At 27.1% G+C, this 22,855-nt stretch overlaps 1 protein-coding gene across 2 annotated transcripts in view; it reads right to left on the bottom strand.

Moving 5' to 3' along the window:
• Nucleotides 1-8,323: 8,323 nt before the first annotated feature.
• The window catches only part of Shrm (shroom), an 844,325-nt gene continuing 829,793 nt past the window's right edge, over nt 8,324-22,855 (bottom strand). Inside the window, exons 12-16 of one of the 2 annotated variants that reach the window (XM_075373295.1) lie at nt 21,336-21,353; nt 17,791-17,908; nt 15,158-15,341; nt 12,106-12,372; nt 8,324-10,616 (exon numbers count right to left, since the gene is read on the bottom strand). In XM_075373295.1, the coding sequence (XP_075229410.1) occupies nt 10,353-10,616; nt 12,106-12,372; nt 15,158-15,341; nt 17,791-17,908; nt 21,336-21,353 (851 nt within the window). In that variant the 3' untranslated portion in view covers nt 8,324-10,352. The remainder of the gene's footprint in view (nt 10,617-12,105; nt 12,373-15,157; nt 15,342-17,790; nt 17,909-21,335; nt 21,354-22,855) is intronic. The other variant, XM_075373296.1, reaches the window with a different exon arrangement.

Below are 22,855 nucleotides of genomic sequence, written 5' to 3' on the forward strand. Positions count from 1 at the left end.
ACGCCCTAAAAGATTACTTCAGGAACTACACAATCAGTATAGGAATGCCGATAAACATTCATCCAATGACAACACAGACTCACCGTACAATATCGCAGAATACATCTAACATTGAATGCCATAAAAGATTACTACAATAACTACCCAATCAGAAGCGGGAAGCTGCCTAAATTGCACCTATGGAAACACACATTCACTGTGCAATATAGTAAATCACAATTAACATTATTAGCTTTCAAAGATATTCGTGTTCAAAGATTACTTCAGTAATTACCCAATCAAAAGTAGGATGATGAAAAACATTAAACCAATGACAACACACATTCACCCTTCAATGTCGCAGAATACACGTAACATTTAACGCCCTTTAAAGATTCCTTCAGTAACTAAACAATCAGAAGTGGAAACCGAAAATCATTAAACAAACAACACACATTCACCAGACAATATCGTAAATTACAATTAACATTATTCGCTTTCAAAGATTACTTCAGTAACTACCCAATCAATAGTAGAAATCCGATACAAATTAAACCAATGGTAACACACACTCACCCTTCTATATCACAAAATACACCTAAGACTGAATGCCCTAAAAAATTCCATCAGCACCTACCGAATCAGAAGTGAGAAGCCGATAAAAATTAAACCAATGACACACCACATTCAACGTACAATATCGTAAATCACACTTAACATTATTCGTGTACAAAGATTACTTCAGTAACTACCCAATAAGAAGTGGGATGCCGATAAACATTAAACCAATGACAACACACATTCACCATACAATATCGTAAATCACACTTAACATTATTCGCTTTCAAAGATTACTTCAGTAACTACCCAATCAATAGTAGAAATCCGATACAAATTAAACCAATGGTAACACACACTCACCCTTCTATATCACAAAATACACCTAAGACTGAATGCCCTAAAAAATTCCATCAGCACCTACCGAATCAGAAGTGAGAAGCCGATAAAAATTAAACCAATGACACACCACATTCAACGTACAATATCGTAAATCACACTTAACATTATTCGTGTACAAAGATTACTTCAGTAACTACCCAATAAGAAGTGGGATGCCGATAAACATTAAACCAATGACAACACACATTCACCATACAATATCGTAAATCACACTTAACATTCTTCGCTTTCAAAGATTACATCTGTAACTACCCAATAAAAAGTACAAAAGTTGATAAAAATTAACCCATTAAAAACAACACACACTAACCCATCAATATCGCAGAATACACCTAAGACTGAATGCCCTAAAAGATTCCACTAGTACCTAAGCAATCACAAGTAGGAAGCCAATAAAAATTAAACCAATGACAAACCACATCACCGTACAATATCGTAAATCACAGTTAATATTATTCGCTTTCTAAGATTAATTTAGTAAACTACACAATCAGAAGTGGAAAGCCGATAAAATGTAAACCAATGACAACACACATTCACCCTTCATATCGCAGAATACACCTAACATTTAACGACCTAAAAGATTACTTCAGTAACTACACAATCAAAAGTGGAAAGCCGATTAAACTTAATCCAATGACAAACCACATTCACTGTACAATATTGTAAATAACACTTAACATTATTCGTGTTCAAAGATTACTTCAGTTACTACCTAATCAGAAGTGGGCTTTCCACTTCTGATTAGGTAGTGGCACATGTTTAATTAAACATTAAACATTGGTTTAATGTTTTAAACATTGGTTTAAAACATTAAACCAAAGACAACCAACATTGACCTTCAATATCGCAGAATACATCTAACATTGAATGCCCATAAATATTAGCTACCAAATAAGAAGTGGAAAGCCAATTAAAATCAAACCAATGAAAACCAACATTCACCTTCACATCAATGAAAAGTCATTAAAGTTGGATTCATAGCTTGTTTAAAAACTTTAATTAATTAATCTGCAATATTTAATAAGAACAAGTTTCAAGGCTACTTTCAAGCAATTAAATGAAAAAGTATCCCTGTTTTATTAAATTTTTCCTGTAAGACAACTTTGGACCACGTATCTCATGCAATTTAAAACTAATATACATTTTTGTCCTAGCATGTGAGCAAAGTCTGTCTTATTTTTGTTTTGTAAGAGTTCAGGACTTTTACCATATTCTTATTTTAGTTCAAATTGTTACCTTTGTGTTATAATGAGAAAACAAATAAAGACAATGAAATTATTCAACATTCGTTTGGTATTTTCATAAATGAAAGTGGATTATTAAGAAATGTAACATTGATTTGTTATAATTTTTTAAAAGAAGCTGAATGTAGCTGCGATGAAATGTAAGATTGGTTGTGATGCGACTAGATATAATTACATTTCGTTATACTGTAATTGAAATATTACTTTAAAAAAAAAATAGTAATAAATTTTATTACTATTTTTATTTAGTTTTATATTACTAGTTAGTTATACTACTAGTTTTATCAAGAAACAGTAAAGGTGCAGGTAGGAGTTACTATTGTGTTTTCAAATTTACCAATAAACAGATCTATTTATCTTTCTCAAAAAAGTTTTAATGTCAAGTTTTGATAAATAAATTTAAGAGGTATTTTATCAAATACCGACCCCATTACTTGTGTAAGAATAAATTTCCTATCACAATGAAAATTCAACTCGGTATCTGAATGTAATGTACTGCGGTCGGTTATCTAGATCTGGCTCTGGCTTTTATCGTGAAAACAGTTTAATTTTTCTACGGACGTTTAACATGAATGTCTGGATTTACCAACTAATGAACACAATGCCATTGAGTTCCTGCATTTGCATGGCATTCTACCGGGAACCAGGACATGACACAACGACTGTCAGCTGGCAAGGTTCTTTCAACCGTTTTTTTCAACTGATTAGGCATTTTGCTCATCAATTTTTACATGAGTGACACACAATCAATGCTGCTTACTACTGCGAGCTGTTGAAAGAGGTGAGAGCTGCATATCACTGCAAAAGACAAGACCAACCGATTTGAGAAGCCATCATCCTCCACGACAACGCCAGGCCCCTTACTGCAACTCTAACAGATTCAAAACTACAAGAAATGCACTGGATTCAACTTGATCATCCTCCCTACAGCCCGGAGCTATTGCCCTGTGATTTTCATCTGTTTGGGCCGCTTAAAGAAGCTCTAGGAGGGCATCAATTTGAAGAAGACGAGGGTGTGGGGGATTCGTGCGCAATTCTCCCGACTCAACCAGCTTCATTCTATAATGCTGTGATAAAAACATTCCTTCTCGCTGGGAAGAAAGTATTTCTAAAGCGGGAAACTATGTAGAAAAATTAAATTATATTTGCCTTTTATTTTTCAACAAATAACTTTTTTTTAAAATTAAAATCCCGTTTATATTTGATTTACCCTTGCATTTATTTCATCAAAACTTAGATATTGACATATTTAATAGGTTTAATTTAAAATTATATAGGCTTAATGACACTTCATTTTGTAATATTTTGGAACTTATAAAGCTGTTAATGAATTATTGGCTATTAAAGACAAATCACATTTATTAAAAAAAAATTATTTATTCTTTATTTTTGTTAAATTAATAAGATAACAAATTAATATAAGCCATTACTAATGTATAACTTGGCTTTGAAAAAATCAAAATAAATTAGGTTGGAAAAGTCAACACTGAGACAGAAAAATATTTTTTAAAATACTTGAATTGATGACTTTTGTTTGTAAATGTGTTGGAAAGAGAAAAACTGATGAAAAGTAGTTCACATCATTGTAGCTTACCTCTGAAAGTGTTTTGACACCTGCAAGTGTTATTCTCAAATGAGACTCCTAAGTTATTTTTATTTAAAAGTTATAAATTCACTCACAAAACAGATTTCTATTAATATAATATTTGCATATTATTTATGTTACAGCAACAGAATGATATGGTGTAAACTTTCTTCCTGAAAAAGTAAACTCTCTTTTTGTGAAGGATGAAATCAAAACAAAGTAAAATTATTTCAATATTTATTTATATACTTCAAATTTTAACATAATTTTATCAACAAAGAGTTTTTATGTTATAAATCTTACAGTATTTTAAAATGAAAAAAAAAATTATATTTATTTCATATAAAAGGCATAAAATGGAATTCTTGGTAGTTAGAAGCAATCTCAAAAATTAATAAATAACAATATTAAAATTCTACTTGGAGATTTTAATGTCAAATAAGGTATTAAAAACCAAGATTGTATTTCAAAAAAGGTAATGGTAAAATTATCCACAGCAACAAAGAAGGGTGGTGTGAACTAATTGTTCATTATTTTAAAAAAATTTAAAAGCTAAAAAAAATTCATTCACGACTGCCAATCAGTAGACTTAAAAAACAATAAAACCTCTGTTAAAGTCAGAATTGTCATAGAACTCATTAAGCATGCCTTTAATTGAACCGTAGAAAATCTCTACAAGAATTCAGACAGATGTAGGAAATTGAGAATGGAAAGAATTTGGCCTTTTCTTTTACTGATGGAATCTAACATTTTCTCTGATTCACTGTATAAAATTTATTACTTCTAAATTTGTATTCATTTTCATCTATCATTGGTCCTAGGAGTTTTCTAAAGATTTTCCTTCCTTTTTTTCTATTGTATATATTTTCCTGATTTCAAACTTATCTGGTTTGATTGCAATAATGCCTGATTTTGAGTTTTTATTGAGTTTTTTTTTTTAATTGTAAATAAAGAGTTTTGTGATTGGTAGGGTAATTCTATTTTTCTCATTCTTGTTTGATTGGTTCTTTATCTAAACCATTAATTTGGATTATTTCTTCCAGACATTAATATCTATAATAAACATAGAAAAATATTTATCCATACAAGATAGTGCCTCAAATTTTATGTTATGCTACAGAATCATTCTTATAGGGAGTGGAAATCACTTTTTCTGCAAACATTCAATTAAATTAATTTTTAATTATGTACCATACAGTAACAAAGTTGTTGTAATAAATAAAAGCTTAATTTATTTAAAATAGTAATAAATAAATTTTAAATAGCAATTTAATATTTCATAATGACAGACTCATTTTAAAACAATATGATAAAGTGTCTATATTAAAAAAAATTAAATTATACATAATTCAATTAACAATTAATATGTAGTGTTTCTGAAAACAGCAGTATAGAAGGGCAATTAATAATCAAATTAGAAATTACAGAATAGTTTACCACATTTTGTATACTATTCAAAAAATTTTGTAGTTAACCATTTTATCATGACAAATTTAGTTCGCTAAACTGCCAGTTCATTATTTACCTTTCTGATCTCTTATTTAACAGAAATATAGAAAAACATAAAATTACATAACCAACATTAGTTATAGATAATGATTTAAAAATCATCGAGACAAAACATGGTTTCACTTAATTAAAATAAATATGCACACAATTTAACAAAGAGCACCATTTCAGGCTTTTATTTACATTTATAATACATGAAAATATTTTCTATTATCACTATTAAAAATAGTTAACATAATTTATAATTAAAAATGTAATATTTATTCATAATTTTATTATATTATAATAATAATGCTATTAATCACAAATCACACACAATATTATTAAAAAATAATGTGTATAGAATATTTTACTCAATAATTTTTTAACCTATTAATATTTATAATGAATAATGATAATAATACACTTATAAATGATTAAAAATAATAATTCATATTAATTAACATACATTTAGTATATTTGAAAAAAGAAAACTCATCACATTACAGTGGTTTTTAAATTTTCATATATATACAGATACAATAAAAGCCAATGTTAATGATAACAATGTTTAACATTATCAATTAAAATTGATGCAAATAATAATAATAATAATATAGTAATAATAATAATATAACGCTTAAAACAATTAATGCAACTTATTATTTTTGTAATAAAGATTGTATAGAACAGCACATATAAATGATTTCAGATTAACTTACTAATAATAATCTAAAGGCTATGTTGAGAATTACACTGTAGTTTATTGAATGGGATTCTTTATAAGAAATTTTTTTTAATTTTCTATTTATACATTTTAATCGATACAATTTGAGTATAGTAACAAATAGGAATTCAAAAAAATTATAATTTTAAAAGAAAATTTCATGAATATATATACATATAAATCTAGATTTAATTTTTTTTTGGCGACAATATTCAAAACATCGTGAATGGTATATTGCTGAAGTTTAACTCATGTGCTGCACTCAGAGTTGACCAAGCCCATATATATATATATATATATATATATATATATATATATATGGGCTTGGCCCATGGACGTAGCATCATAGACATGATACTGAAGCAAAAGGAATATTAAACACCATTTTTATATTAATATAATTAACCAATTCATCCACCATAGCTGCATCATATTTTCCACATATGAATATTTTTCAGATTTCAGAAACTTCCTTCTTTCTTTATATGTGAAGTAACATTAAATGACTTTCTTTAATCAGTAAAGAATAAAAATTATTAAAATTTTAATATTTCTTAAAATAAAACTGTGAAGTAGTTTTCAAGTTAGTTAAGGTTTATTTTAAGTTTTCAAACAATAATGTAATATATTACAATAATTTAATTTATAATTTCTTCAATATTTAATTACAATTTCTTTATTTTCTCAGATTAATATTTTCTACACAACAAAGGAATATTAATATTTCCTATTACTAAAATTCTCACTTGAACTAAAAATCTATTATTGGCACATCCAATTAGATTTTCTATCCTTTCAATTTAATATTGCGACTGATTCGCTAATACTGTTACTACAAAAATCGACATTTTTTTATACTATTAAATATTTGATTTTTTTAATGTTTAAAAATGTCATTTAATTTTTATTCTTGAATCAAGTGTTTCATTCCAGTGAAACAGGGTTGGACCACAATATCACAAAATATCCATTTTTATAGAATATGAATGTTATGTGACATTGGTATAATTTTTTTTTATAACACATGAACACAATAATTAAATAAATTTTGGCAAAATAAATAAATTCAATTAAATAATAAAGCCACCTCTCCTCCTCAACAAATTAATCTTTTCAGCTTAACCATCTTTGACATTTGACATATTTATTATTAAAAAAAAAAAAAAAATGCCAAATGGTAAGAGGTGTCGCCGTATGGTAGAGTGGCATATAAATGACTAATTACTCTTCAGTCATTAAATCGATTACGACTCAATGTGAAGAGAATTGACATTCAAATTATATTATGAAATTAATTATAACGGATGTCTATCATGACTATTGTTATAGAATTTTACAAAGAAAGCAAATCTGTATGTTTATTTTAACAAAAGAAATAAGTAAGTATAAGACCAAAATGGAATTTTTTTAAAACTATCAAAATATATTGCAGATAAAAATGATCACAAAATCAGTGCAGATAACAGAGTACTAAAAAAAAAAAATATCAAGGACTGAGAAGTTATTTAGTTAACTTCAGAGTTTAGAGGTGTTTTCTTGGGAAAATTAAATTTACTTATTTCCCTCTTTTCTCCCCTCTGGAAAAAATAATTGCTTTTACCAAGTACAGACAGTAATAATGTGTGAATACTTAAAGTAGAAATTGTAAATAATTACTTAAAAAATTTATTTCTAAAATTTCTTCAAGAAAACATATATACAGCAGTTATTACTTAGATAAAATAACATAAGTAATTAAAAATTACCTTCTTAAAATAAGTAAGTTTATAAGAATTATGGCAATTCTTAATAAGAATATTACATAAATATATGCTACTATTAAAACTACACTTTGTATAAGTTATGACTTGTAATTATAATGTATGATACATAAATATAATATATACTCAAATTGTAAACTAGACACAATGTAAAAGCTAAAATGAATGAGGTCTGTTTTGATTTTAAATACTGTAATATTACTTTTATATGAACAATTTTAAATCAGAAACAATTTAAGTTATCTTAAAAATATTAAAAGATGAAGTTTTTTTTAGAATTTATCAGTAACAAAAGTGAATACATAATTACATAAAAAATAAACATCTAATAGTATAATTTTTAAATGAATTATAAAATCTGTGAATAATAAAATTGTCATGGCAATATAACCAAAATTGCACAGCTAATGAATAAAATGGAGTTTCCTTTTATTTTATAGTTTAACGTTAATTTCTTTAACATTTGAATTATTTATTTACAAATATAAATTTAAATAGTTTTTTTTTTAATTAATAGAATAGCCACAGTTATAATTATTAAATATTATATGATAAATTTTTTTCTTTTATATGGAATGATGATTTTTTTCAATAAACAGTCTTAATGAATAAATGCTTTGTTTTTATATTTAATTTATAAATGGAATAATTATGTAATAAATTATATCAAATTTTTACTTTTTGCCACTAAAATAAAAAAAATGTAATTTTTATTATTTCTTATTGTAATAAAAATGCAGTAGATTTTGAAAATGGGAGTGAAGTCATTTAATTTCAGTACGTAGAATGTGATCAATATTTGAATAGTACAATAAATGGAATTTTTTCTTGATATATTTTCTTCAAATGTTGTTATTTTATTATAAAAGCTGTTGTTTAAGTAATACTGGTATACTCTTCTTTTGATTGATAATAATGCTTTAAAACAGGTTACATGCCAAATTACAACTTTGTCAGCAAAATTTTGAGACAATGTAGTTATAGATATTGGGAACGCTAAATTAAATCAGAAATATTAGCCTACAAATACAATAAGAGCAATGAAGTATAACTTTCATTAACTGAACTTGGTTTTCAAAATGTTTCATTTGTTTAAAACCAATAAACATTATGTTATTTTATATTGTTTGTTTAACAATAAGTGGGAGTTGTCTAAGCTTCCCTTTCAAGAAAAACATGTGTTTTTCTTGTTATCTGATAATAATTAAATATTCCACTTAGTTTTAAACTTTTACAAATGGCAAAAATATAGAAAAATGTAATATTTTTTTCTGAATTAATAAATATAAGAAAAAATCTGCCCCAAGTGTTCAAAATTTCATTAAATTTTTTTCCCCTTAATAATATTCCATCTTATCCAAAGCACTGGTTTTAATAAATTTGAATCTAAATAATCATTTATATTTTGTATATATCACAATGTATAATAATAAATATTAAACGAATTAATGGACTACAACAGATTTTACATTACATGATGTCGTTTTTTTATGTCTTATTTGAAAAATATTCTTACTTTATAACTAAAACTGTGAAATATTGCTTTAAAAATTTAACAGCCGTCATCATCACTTATTAAATTAATTACATCCAAATTTTTATCAATAGAAGGAAATCAAATAGTCTGTATTAAAATCCAATGATCATCATTGAAATAGACACATCATGGCAGAAGTTATTCAATTGAGTTCATCCTTAGACAGGGCTCATGGATAAACACCAATTTCTAATATACATGTAATGGTATAAAGATTAATTCAGGCATGTAGTACGTGCCATCATCTATTTTATTTTACTTCACACTGATAGTAATGTAAAAATATAGCTGCTAATCACAATATTAGTAACTGCATTAATAAAACTAAATTTCTGTATAAAAATAAATGGCCAGCACTAAAAACTATGTTAACCAGTGAAATAGATCAACAAAAATGAATAATACTTCACTATAAACAACTGAAGTATAAAAATGAACGGCTACAAAATATGCATTGGGTACATACTACACTAATTGAAGCTTAAAAATTTTGAGCCCTTAACACTAGCACACATTTTTATAAATAACTCCTCAGTAAATTTTTCTGAATTACCAGAATTTATGTCCTCAATCTACACTTTCTGACGTTTACAGAATCCACTAACTCTTTAAACAATTTTTATTATTGAATGTTCCAATATAGCACATCTCATCAATATAGTAAAAAATCAATCAGAAGAACAGACTATCAGAAATTCTCGAATTATTAGGTAATAACAGAAAGTATGTACATAACAAAAATGATAAATTTTTGGTTAGCAACTTCACATTTCCTTACTAACATTCTAAATATCTATTCCCCTTAATTTTCCTTTCATGAACTTCTTATTCTTGAAAAAAACTTCTGTTTTCTTTTAATTAACTTTTCAAACACTTAAACAAATGGATAAATATTATATAATATTATCCAAATTATTTATCTCAACTTATTTTACAAAAAAACTTATTTTTATAACATTACCTATAATGTGTCCAATAATTTTTTTTTAACAGACAGTTTTACTGTAGCTGTAACAATAAAACTAGAGTTAATTATCCTTAAAATAAAAATATTTTACACAAAATAGATTCATCTTGGTTGTTCATTAAGTGTTTCTTGTAGAGCAGCCAGCTGCTCTTCTCCAAGCTGTATTTTATCAGAAATTTCACGAGAATCTATTAATAATTTCGCTTTCATATTTATGAAATGATCATAATCAGCGTATTCTTCGGCTGATAAATATTTATAAAGCATTGTTGAAACACTTCCACTTCGTCGGTCAATGCTAACTTTCAACTGTTTTGCTTCTTCTAACTGCGCTCGAAGTTTATCTCGTTTTTCTTCCATTACCTTCTGAAATTGAAAAGAAAAATAATCTTAAATCATAATTTTGAATGATAACTTATATTAATTATATTAAGTAAGCAAGTTTTTAATTAATCAGACATAATGTACATAACATATATCAGTCTGACTGAAATCTTATAAAACAATCACTATTCCCATGACCATGTATGTAATTGAAACAGGCAATTATAAAGGATGATGAAAATAATATACAGGCAGCAGAAATAAAGTTCCTGTGAGCAGAGAAAAAGTGGACAAAAACAGAGTATGAAAAGAATAAAAATGAGCATCAGGAGTTGAGGATTATTTCCATACTGAATAAATCAAAAGAAAATAAAGAAATATGATTTGAATATCCAGCTAGAATGCTGGAATATCTACCAGTTTATGTAGTGAATTACAAGGCAAAAATGACACAGGAGTCCAAGGAAAAGAGACAGTGAAAAATAAAATTATCTAAATCATGAAAATGAAGATAAATAAGTCTAAATATACATACATTCTTTTGTTATTTACTAGAAAATAAAATGAGATAATAAACTGACAAAAAACACTTTTTTCACTATTAACAGATGTATCCCTCATATTTACAAAATGATTTAGCAACAAGGTTAATGAAAAATAATTTATTAGAATAATGGATCAGATTTTATATTATATTAATATATAATGGGGTAATACAACAATTACATAAAAGAGGAGTCTGTGATAAATCAGTTCATGGGTAGCAACATTTTTATATTTAAACCTTTTTTTGCAAAGGGATTATCTTAATCACTTTCTACCATTAGCATCTTTGTCCTTTGCTCTCCTTTCATATTATATGACATATTTAAAATAAAAGCTATACAATTCACAGATGTAAAATAAGGATAAAACACAAATAGCTAAAGGTATATTTATAACAAATTTTCTTAGATCACAGAGGAAATAGACCAGGTGTTCTTATTGTTAAAAGTAACAAAATTTCTTATCTACATTAACAGAAAAATTTCTTTTTACGGTAGCAAAAGCCAAAAATAATTTTTTTTTTTCAAATTTTTGGCCATGGTGGCCTCTGAACAAATGATTCTTAATAAAATGAATGTAGTACAGTTACATACGATTTCTACATATTATAAATTCTACAAAATTCATCAACAGGAAAAGAATTTTACATTCTTAGAAGGAAAAGTTTACAATTAAATTGTTTACAATATTTGACAATAAACTGGGTGTACTCAAAAGTAGACAACCATGCACATATGATTTAGTCACATCATACATTTAATAAATTTAAGCACTGATATGTTACAAATAATCCTTTCAACATTTAAAGGCTTTTCTAAATCAAACTGTATTGTATGCATATAACAAACTAAAAATCTTAACATATACTGTGTCAAAAACAAAAAGGATGGAATTATACTATTTAATTCTCTGAATCTAAATGATTTCAGTGTCACTTCAATCAATATCTGCTTGAAATTAAAATAAAAATCATTTCAATACTGACCCTATCATTGTCATCTTCTGCCATTCCTAAAAGAGCATTTTCAGCACGTGCCAGCCGTCCTGACAGGCCAAGTAGAAGACTGGTAATATGGCCAACTTCTTTAATATGTGAACGTAATTTGGCTGCTTCATGAGATCGAGCGAGTGTAGAGATTCTATTAGTTACTCCTTCACCTAACGTCTCATTAACTCTTGATTCCTCAGCTACAGCAACAGCTTCAGCTCGTAACACGCACAACTTCCTTGACAATCTGGTCATTAGTTCCTCCTAAAATATAAAAATTAAATGAATTAATTCTTTAAATTAAGTGTTATAACAAAAGTCTAAAAAATAAAACTATAAAAATAATCTTTTTTATATTAAAATTAAGTAATAAAATAATAAAACCTGTATTTCAAATCAAAGAAAAATATTTAAATCATGTATGATTAGTACAAAATAAGAATTAAACAGTAAGGTCTAATAAATCTAGTAACCCCCTCATTTGGACAGCATGACTTATTTTTTTTGGTAGTCTGAGTTTTGTTTATCAAGAAGTATTTTTAAACTACCACCAAGAAGAAAATCGCATTTCAATAATTGTTTGGAATACAAGATTCAAAATTCTCTACGATTCATTGATTTATTAATTAAAATTGTAGTATTTACTAAGTTACTATTCCATTATTTCAATTACAATAAATATAATAGCATAACAGGAATTGTTTTAAATCTGCAGCTGGCCATTCTGCAACCGACTATCGAGTTTTAAGTTAATTTCAAAACCAAACAAAGCAAATAAAAGAGATAATCAATATATTTCTTTCATTTCATTATCACAAACTGTAATTTAAAAAAGAAGTTCATCTTGAATAAAAATGCAGAAAAGAAATTTCAAAAATAATAATCATTGTAAAACATTACTTTACTTTCTAAAAAAAGTACAAGTCCGAGTAAAAAAGTAAAGTTAATTTAAAAATCATTATCTTTGTTTGGACTTACATAATTGAAATATGCTTATTTTTCTTTCCTATCATATCCTTATAATCCCTTGCAAATATATCAGCAATCACATTTTTTCCTTGGTCCAATAGTGAAAGGAGCATTAACTTTAAACTGACTTTTAAAAACAACCACATACAGTTGACAATGAACAGATTCCAATTAACAGATGATATGAGGCTTGATTTATAGCAAAACAACCAATGTTGCGAGACATATGATTAGAATGGAAATAACAATTTCCCTTTAGTTTTTGATTTTCCATCATATTACATACAGCCTAATCACTTTTCTTCATTCTTTCCTACATCCAGAATCCTAGCATTCCCACAAAATAATATATTCCAAAAATATAAAAACAAAATACGCTATAAAATCAAGTTTAGTGATGAATTTATACAAAGAGATAATATTACTAACTACAAAAACATATTACTACTGTTTTTTTTTTTTTAATTTGGCAACCATGTATTTTTACTTCCTTGTACAAACAGTAGTAGGAAGTATTGAGATCGCATAAAATTTCAGTTTTCAGATTTCAATGAAAATGTCCATTTTGATCATACCTGAATCCATTTGATTAGTTTCGATGTGACATCTATACATATGTATGTATCTCACATAACTCAAAAACGATTAGCCGTAGGATGTTGAAATTTTGGATTTAAGAGTGTTGTAATACCTAGTTGTGCACCTCACCTCCCCTTTTGATTGCAAAATTTAAAAAAATTAGATTTTGGACTTTTTCTTAACTACAATAATAAACCCTCATTGAGAGCTTCTCAACGTTATATCACAGGTGGTACTTATTTCATTGGTTGCAGAGTTATAGCCAAATAAAATTTTAATTAATGAAGTATTTGGATCTTAGAAGAGCACATCAGTTTGAATCCGTCATTTTTCTTTTTTTTAAATTTAAATATATTGATTTATTAATAGTTATTAACCTCCGATTGTAAAAAAAATTACAATAAATAATTCAATTATAACAATAAAAAAAAAATATGAAAAAATCAGAAATTATTAGTGAAATAAAATTTTATGTACTTTTCATTTTAGTTCAACAATTTTTACACAGGTTAATAATTATTAATAATTCAATATATTTAAATTAAAAAATAATATATGTATATGAAGTCGGATTCGAACCGATGTGTCCATGGTTACGGATTTGATACGTTCTCACTTACACCACATAACTACTTGAGCGATGTGAAACAAAATTAATATATAAAATGCTGACAAGGACAAAAAAATGTGATGCAATGTGGTGTCCACCACACTGCAATTGTGTAACTGTACACTTTATTAAAGAATTGGAAGATCATATCTCACTTTCAAATGAAGTAAGTTTAAATGAAGTGCAGCAAAAAATGTGTATATATAATTTAATAGGTGTACAAGGTAGTCATATGGTGTCAACATCAGATTTTTTTAAATGTAATGATAAAGTGTGTAGGATCTGATTGTGTTTGTTTATTTAATATTCAAATTCTTTCTATTTCTTTCACTTTTACAAAATTAATAATTAATGGAGTGATCCATTAATTATAACAGTCTTTGTGTTTATATAATTTATAAAGTCTGAAAGTGTCAAGATATGGTCCTTTTTTGTTTGTATATAGAACATCAATGTTGTTGTTGTTGTTAACTTAACAAATTTTTAACACAAGTGTGTGAGATTTATTACTTCCAGAACTAACAATGTAACTAAACTGATGTAAATTCACTAGTTTCTCTACTGGATAAACATAACATTATAAAGATTCAGTCAACATGTAAAAGTACTCAAAAGTAATAGATTTATCAACAAATTTGTAAAAACAATCACAAATTCAGTGAACAATTATAATCTATAATTTAAAATATACTTCATTAATTTTTATGCAGCAGCAGTTTACTTGTTTACTAATTTTTACTTTCTTAAACATTATTAATGTACTGCATAAATTTATAGTGATTTTTTTTTTGTAACAATATGGAGACAAATGAATAAAATCAAAGGTTCAAATGACAAGCATTACAGTATAAAATCTAACCACAATAATAAAATTGTATAAAATAAGATTACCTTTTTCTGATGTAAATTATCAATTGCACCAATAGTATTAAGCGACTCGGGTTGACTACGACTACAAAGAGTTAGTAACTTGGCTTTGCATTCTGATGTAGTAAAATATGCTGAATTTGCAGGAAGACTCTGAACAACATCTTCTTTCTCTTTATTACTACTGTTTTCGTTGTTATTACTACTACTGCAATAAAAAATAAAATTTTTGATATGATATATAAATAAATTAAACAAAAAAAATTATTCGCATAATAATAACAATTAAATAATTAAAATCATACTCTCACCTCACTTTTATTTTAGTCATATACCTAAAATTAATGTTCATTAGATTTAAATGGAGGAATAAAACAAAACGTACATAACTTGTTAACGAGTGTACATTGAATATAATATAAACATAGAGTTATCCAATAAAATATGGTAGGTGGTTATACGAACACCTACTTACATACAATTCACTTAGTATTCAACAACTAAAATGACCCTGGCCTTCCCACAAAAAATTAACTAACATATATTCCACAATGATGTTAAACGAACAGTCACAAAAGTAAATCGATATGATTTTGTTTAAAAATAATTTAAAAAAATACATTTTATGTGTATTTAATAAGCATGTTTATGTAAGATATTCACCAACATAGTGTATAGTAACAACCTGAAGTAAATGAGACTCAAAGGTGTTTTAACCTAGATAAATCTCGCATTAAAATGTGATTGTGTAACACTATTCAAAGAAAATTGTTAGACTGTGTCTGAAGTTTGTCCTTGATTGGTCGCCATGACAACAATAAAATATTTACATTGGGTTGCTATGGATACCAGATCCAAAAACTGTCTAAAAACTTCAGACACAATCTAACAAATTATGGAAATTTTTAATTAAGAAATGAATCTGCTGATAATTATGAAAAAAAAATTATTTTAGGAAGATTTACAACAAAAAGAGATAAAAGCACAGCACTAGGCTTAGCTTAATTACATATATATGTACACATAAAATCCTTTATGTACTATACACTATTGACTCTTAAAAAATGTCAAGGTACAATGATCTGTTAGTACTCTATTTTTCCACAAATTAGTTTTTTATACAGTCAGTAGATAATGCAGCATTGTAATTTTCTTTTCCTTTTCATACTTCAATATATATTTCTACATAGATTTCATTCATCATTTTCAATGTGTTCTTTGTTTGCACGCATAACCTAACTTTTACATGCATTGTTTTGTTTATTCATTCCATTTTCTCATCCTACATTTGTAATGTTTTTAATTTAATAAATGTCCGTTTCAATAGTGTGACACTATTGAAATATAAATAACTACAAAATTGTAGAAAAGTTCTAATTATAGTTACTATATCAAATAACTAGCTACTTAAAGTTATTTTTTATATTATGTTTTGCAGGGAATAAATGATGAATGATAAAAAGTTTCATTTGCATCATGCACTACAGTTTTAACACTGCTAATTGTACATTTTTAAAAATATTTTTTTATTAACCTTATGGAGATTTTAAGAAAGATTCTTTTTATTGCTTGACATTTTAAAGTAACACCCCACTCTGAAAAGCCTGGTAGCAAAAGCTTTAAACCACAATGTACAACAATCAGACTGTGGCACTTGGGAAGAAGGTGGACAAAACCATTTGATGAATGCTTCACATGCGCATGCGCCCCCACACTAATGTTTTTAACTTATTAAATATAATGCATTAAAAAAAATCTGATAAAAAGTCTGATTACAGATACACTGAAAGTAAAATTGCATCTAATAACAGATGAAGAAAGACAGCTGTATTCAGCTGTCTTTAAACTAAGAAAAGAAGTTTTCAATAGTAAAATAAGAAACGAAGTGCAAATGACAAATACCTTACCCTAATGAAAACATTAAGTTTTTAAAAAATTATTTTTAGGAGAATTAGCTAATACTTTCACCAATGCTGTGACAGGTCTATGACAACAACTGATTTCACTATTTTAAATTTATTAACATTCTGACATTATACATCTAGGACCTGATAATTGAAGTTTTACAATATAACTTTGCATTCTAATAAATAAGCACAATTTTATGTTATAAAAGGAAGTTTTATAAAATAATCAAGAAAATAATACATAGGTTGAAATAATCTCACTAAACTTATTTTTGCATCATCTTATAACAGCAACTAGTGATTTTGGAATAATGTTATAAAGAGTACACATTAATTTAACCCATTCAAAAATATATTTTTTTAAAATAACTATTGCATGTCAACAAATGGTATTTTCTTGGACAAAAGTTCATGAATGCAGTAAAACTACTGGTCATGAAAATCTTGTACTTCTCATACTATTGATTTGGTCTGCCATTAGTCATGGTTGGAAGTTTTTATTTTTCTCATGATCAAAATAAAAATATTTTAACAAGACAGAATATATATATAACAACAAAAGTGTGAAGTTTTCTTTTTTCAACAAATATATATGCATTATTTTAGTAATCATTTTACTAGGTGTTTACTGTTTTTACTAACTTCATTTTCTATAAACAGCAGAATATTTAAATTCTAATTAAATAAAAATATTGAAAAATTAATTTTTGATTTTAACAAATTTTCAATTTAATTTAAATTAATACTTACCTATTTTCAGTTGAAACTGCAACTGCAGATGCTAATGAAGTTCTTGATCTTGGTGTGACATCAAGTCTAAATAATCCAGAGACATAATCTGTACATCTTTTAACTTCAGGACCAGGAGCTGTTAACAGAAAATTATAAATATTAATTAAAAAGTTTAAACTCACCGTTTTTATACAATTACTTGAACAATAATTTCATAATTAAATTCAGTTTTTGGAATGAAGGTAAATTGAATTCTTAAAATTATAGAAAAAATGTATCACCAATAAAAAGAAAAGAAGTCTGGTTATTATATCAATTTCATTATGAATTTAACAGTAGGAAAACTTAACAATGAAAGAATAAATAATCTCAAAGAAAAGTATGAAAATTAACAATGTAATAAAGTAAAGTAAATGTGAATGGCACTGTTCACAGTTTAAAATTTTACTCAACAGAAAGTTGGCAGTGAGAGAAACTAAAGATCAGATAATATAAAATACAACTTAGTGAAAAAATGATCCATACTGTAAAAATGTAACAGCAATTATAACTGGCTAATAAAAGGTACAACATAAGCATGATTGTAAATTAATTTATTTGAATGGTATTTTGAAATTTCTTTGATTTGTTTCACAAAAATAAATTAAATATTTTTTTAACAGATGAACAAAGAATAACACAGAAGGGCATATTTAAAAACAAAATTAGTGTTGATTAATATGAGGGTCATTCAATAATAATTAAGACACAAAAAGCTCTAGTGGCATAATAGTTTATAGAGAACCATTATTTCTTTCAGAACAGTAAACTGTTATGAACATTTAAGTAAAACTGTTTTGTTTATAATCTCAAAATTTTAACAGTAGGAATCTTACAAAGGCGAGTCCTCTTGAGGTTTGCAAATTAGTTGCATGCAGTAATCTGTTTTTTGCTTTACGAAGGTGAAAAATGGGTTAACCATTATTCTCGTATGACCAAACAATGCAGACAAAGTTGTATGAACCACAGAAATTTATATAAGTAGGTAGACAAATTTAAAGAAGTTGAACTTTAATGACTAACAAGCACCGTTCTGGATGTTCAATTGAAGTTTCAATTCCAGCGCTTGAAACTCACACAGATTATCTCATCCAAGAAGATCAACTGATTACAGTTGAGATTATAGCTGAAAAATTAGTGTTGGTACAGTTCATATCATTATCACTGACAAGCTCAAATACTGTAAAACAAGCACAGGACGGGTTCTTAGAGACATTACCAAAAAGAGATAAGGCTTCGCATGAGCAGAGAGATGAAACAATGGTATCAGCAGGAAGTCTGTGTATGCTTTTTCCCATAGTATTTTAACCTAAGATAAGAGATGAATTCACCATTTTGAACTAGAATCAAAAAGACAGAGTATGGAGTGAAGCACACTACTTAAAAAAAAGTCAAGAAAAAGTTCAAATCCAACCACCAACAAAAAAATTATGACACTATTTTGGAAAGCAAAAGGCTTGGTTTTAAATGTTAAGAAAAATTCTGAACCAACTATCACAGGAGGAAAAGGGTTGGTCTTTGTCGATTTTCTAAAAGATCAGCAAACAATAAATAGCACAGACTGTGACATGCTTATCAACAAACAGAAGCAAATAGTGAAAAATCCCTGAATTTCAGCGCAAAACATCATTCTCCAATACCACCTGGCCTCACGCAGCTCATATAACTCAAGAAACCATCAGCAAATTACATCAGGCAGTACTACCTCATCTCCCCCTCCATACAATCCTGACTAGGCCTCATCATATATCAGACTTTTAGTTGTTTTGTCCACTCAAGGAGGTGCTCTGTACTAAGAGTATAAAGTCAATGATGATGTCAAAGATATCTGCTAAATTGGTTCCGACATCAAGACAGAGATTACTTTGCAGAAAGTCTAAATAAACTGATTTAGAGATGGAAAAATTATATTAACATACCTTAATGCCACATTGATTAAATAAATCATATTAGCTCCAGAGAATTTGTGTAATTATTGAATGACTCTCCTATATGCACATAAGAAAATAAAAATTTAAGCAGATTAAATAAAATAATTTGCTTTTTAAATATATAAAAATGAATTCCACAACACCTTTTTGTTAGAGTTATGTAGCTCCTTTCTTGGTTGTACTATTGCAATTGATACATTACCAAAACATGAAATATTACATTTATATGAAATTCTTAAGTAGGCTAAACTAGGATATTAAACTGTGTCTACTACAACCTTATAACAAGTACTACACAAAAATAACAGAATCAACTTTTAAAGATCAGCTCATAGAAATTTGATACATCTACAATTATAATAAATTAAATAAATAAAAATAAATTACACACTTAATAATAAAATAAAAAATTTATTAAAAAAAAACTTTACACTTAATCAATGTGCAAACTGAAGAATTTAACACGCTTTATACAATATCAAATTTAAAAATATTGTGTTTGATAAAAAAATACCCTAAACAAAGGGATCTAATACTGTTGAACAACCTAAACTAATCACTTACTAAAAGGTTCTTTAGCCAATTCAAAATGAATGATGTCACTAAGGAAGCCAGTCATTAATTCACTGGCGAAGGAGCTACAAAGCTAATATAATAACAGTAGAAATGTATTTCCACATACAGAGAATAGTTGTACTACTCAACTTTTTCTTTCTCTTCATATGCATCGCTGAATAAAGTATAATATTAATGAATTAATTACAATACGGTTACTCAAAACAAATAAATATATGACAAAATTATAATCATAATAATACTGAAAAAATCTAAAATTAACGTCTAAATAACTATGTTACATTGCATGCTTTATGATAACCTGATAAGTAAACAATAAAAAAATTCAGACTGCTCCACTTCTGAATAATTGTATAATAACATATTAACATACATATAAAATTGTAAATACATGAGAAACAGGATGTGAAAAAATATAATAAAATGAAATAATTTTTTTACTACATGGAAATTCATCATTATAATCAAATTAAAAATAACTCTTAGCTGTAACACAATTTGTTATTTAATTTATAGGAATTTTTATGATATGGAAAACTGAAATCAGTTAAGATGAACATGATTCAAAAACAGATTTTCATAAAAAATCAATCTGTCAAAATAAAAACAAATTTCAACTTCCTCAATAAGAATATATACATTAAGACAACTCTGATGATATAACGTAAAACAGATATACATGAAGAATTGTAAAAGGATATCCCTTTTAAAAAAAGGGTAAAGTAGGTCTGTTTTAGGTTTATATTAATATTTAATTAATAAAATTATTTATAAATGATTAAAATATATATTGCAATGAATTAAACAAATATTAACAAACAATTTACATATTGCAAAAAATTTAATTTACCAAAAGGAAATTAAAAAAAAAAATTAATATTTTCAAATAAAAGAACAAATACTTCTAAAAAATAACTGATAAAACTACTTCTGTAAAAACAATAACCATAAATTATACTACTACAATATAAAACAATTCAAACATAATTAAAATAAAAGGAGGAAAACAACCTATACCTCCATTAATTTCATTTCCTTTTCAAAAGGACAGCACCAAAACAATAAACAATTAATTAATTAAAGATAAATATATTTATTATAACTTTACATTGTAAAACTTTAAGTAAAACGTTTATTTCAGAATAAAACGTTTTTATTTCACAATTGAAACTATATGTATATGTAAATTTTATTTAGTCAAGCAAAGATGACAATAATTTTCTAAAATCTTTTTTTTTGATGTTGAAAAAATATGATCATGACAGATCTGATTCCCTTTTTTAAAAGTGCAACCAAATCATCCAACCTTTGATGTGGTATTTCCCAACCAGCATGTTAATCGTTACTGGGAACAGCCTAGATCTACTGCTCTGCTGGGCATCAGAGCTCAGCTCCTTTTCTCAGCTCTAGATATATAATTGCCTTCAGTCCTTACTGTTGCTCAATGTTATTATCCCACCCCACCTTGGCGGTCTTCTCTTGTTTTACTGCTTTGATCTGTCAGTATAGTAAAAAGAACACAAAACTGGTTTTTGGAAACAAATTTTATGATATTATAATAGCTTGATTCCAGATTATATGGTTTATTCAGATGGCTCTAAAAACGATAATTCTGTTGGGTGTGTTTTTGTGGTTGACAACAGACAATACATGTTTGGCCTCCCCAGCATTTTTGTTGTGGAGCTGTTTGCTATTTATAATGCCTTAAGTACAATTAGCCCAAAATTTTGACATGTACTTGTTTGCTCGGATTCCATGAGCGCCTTACAGGCGATTAGTGACATATACTCCAGACACCCTGTTGTGTGCGAGATTCAGTCTGCTATTTTGCAAATGACCAGACATAACGCAACAGCTTCTGCTACATCCCCAGCTACATTGGGATTTCAGGCAATGAGTGCACTGATAATGCGGCAAAGGAGCTTTGTTTCAAGCTTCCTTTCACCAATCGCATCACATCAAACGATCTTTTCCTGAAAAGGGTGGTTCATAATGAGTGGCAAAATGATTGGAATGCTTCCATGAACAATAAACTTCATCCAATTAAGGACACCATTCAAATTAAGAACTATTTACAAATAGGGCACACTAGGGTCACTCATGGATATCTCATGATACAAACAGAAGCACCCCTTGTTCTCGTTGTGATTGCCAACTAACAGTGCATCACATCCTTGTGGACTGTATATGTTATATGGCATAAACGATATTACTATTAACTATTATTGTTAACTAACTATTATTATTGCTAACTTGCATCACAAGTTTAACCTAGGGCCTAACATACAAACCATTTTAGAAGATAATGAAATGCTGCTTACAGTTTCTTGGGCCATCCGTTTACATTCAAATATTTAAATTACTGTAGAGAATCTCAGCGGTTCATCCCATTTGCCATAAAACAGATGGTTATTGTATTACTTTGAGATATATAATGTGATATATATGTTTGTTTATTACAAGAAATATATAATGTCCAGATAATAAAAGCGTTTTTTGCCCAGAAAAAACAAAAAAAAAAACATTGTCAAAAATGA

This window comes from Lycorma delicatula, chromosome 8 (assembly GCF_047948215.1).
Source record: "Lycorma delicatula isolate Av1 chromosome 8, ASM4794821v1, whole genome shotgun sequence".
Classification (NCBI taxonomy): Eukaryota; Metazoa; Arthropoda; class Insecta; order Hemiptera; family Fulgoridae; genus Lycorma; species Lycorma delicatula.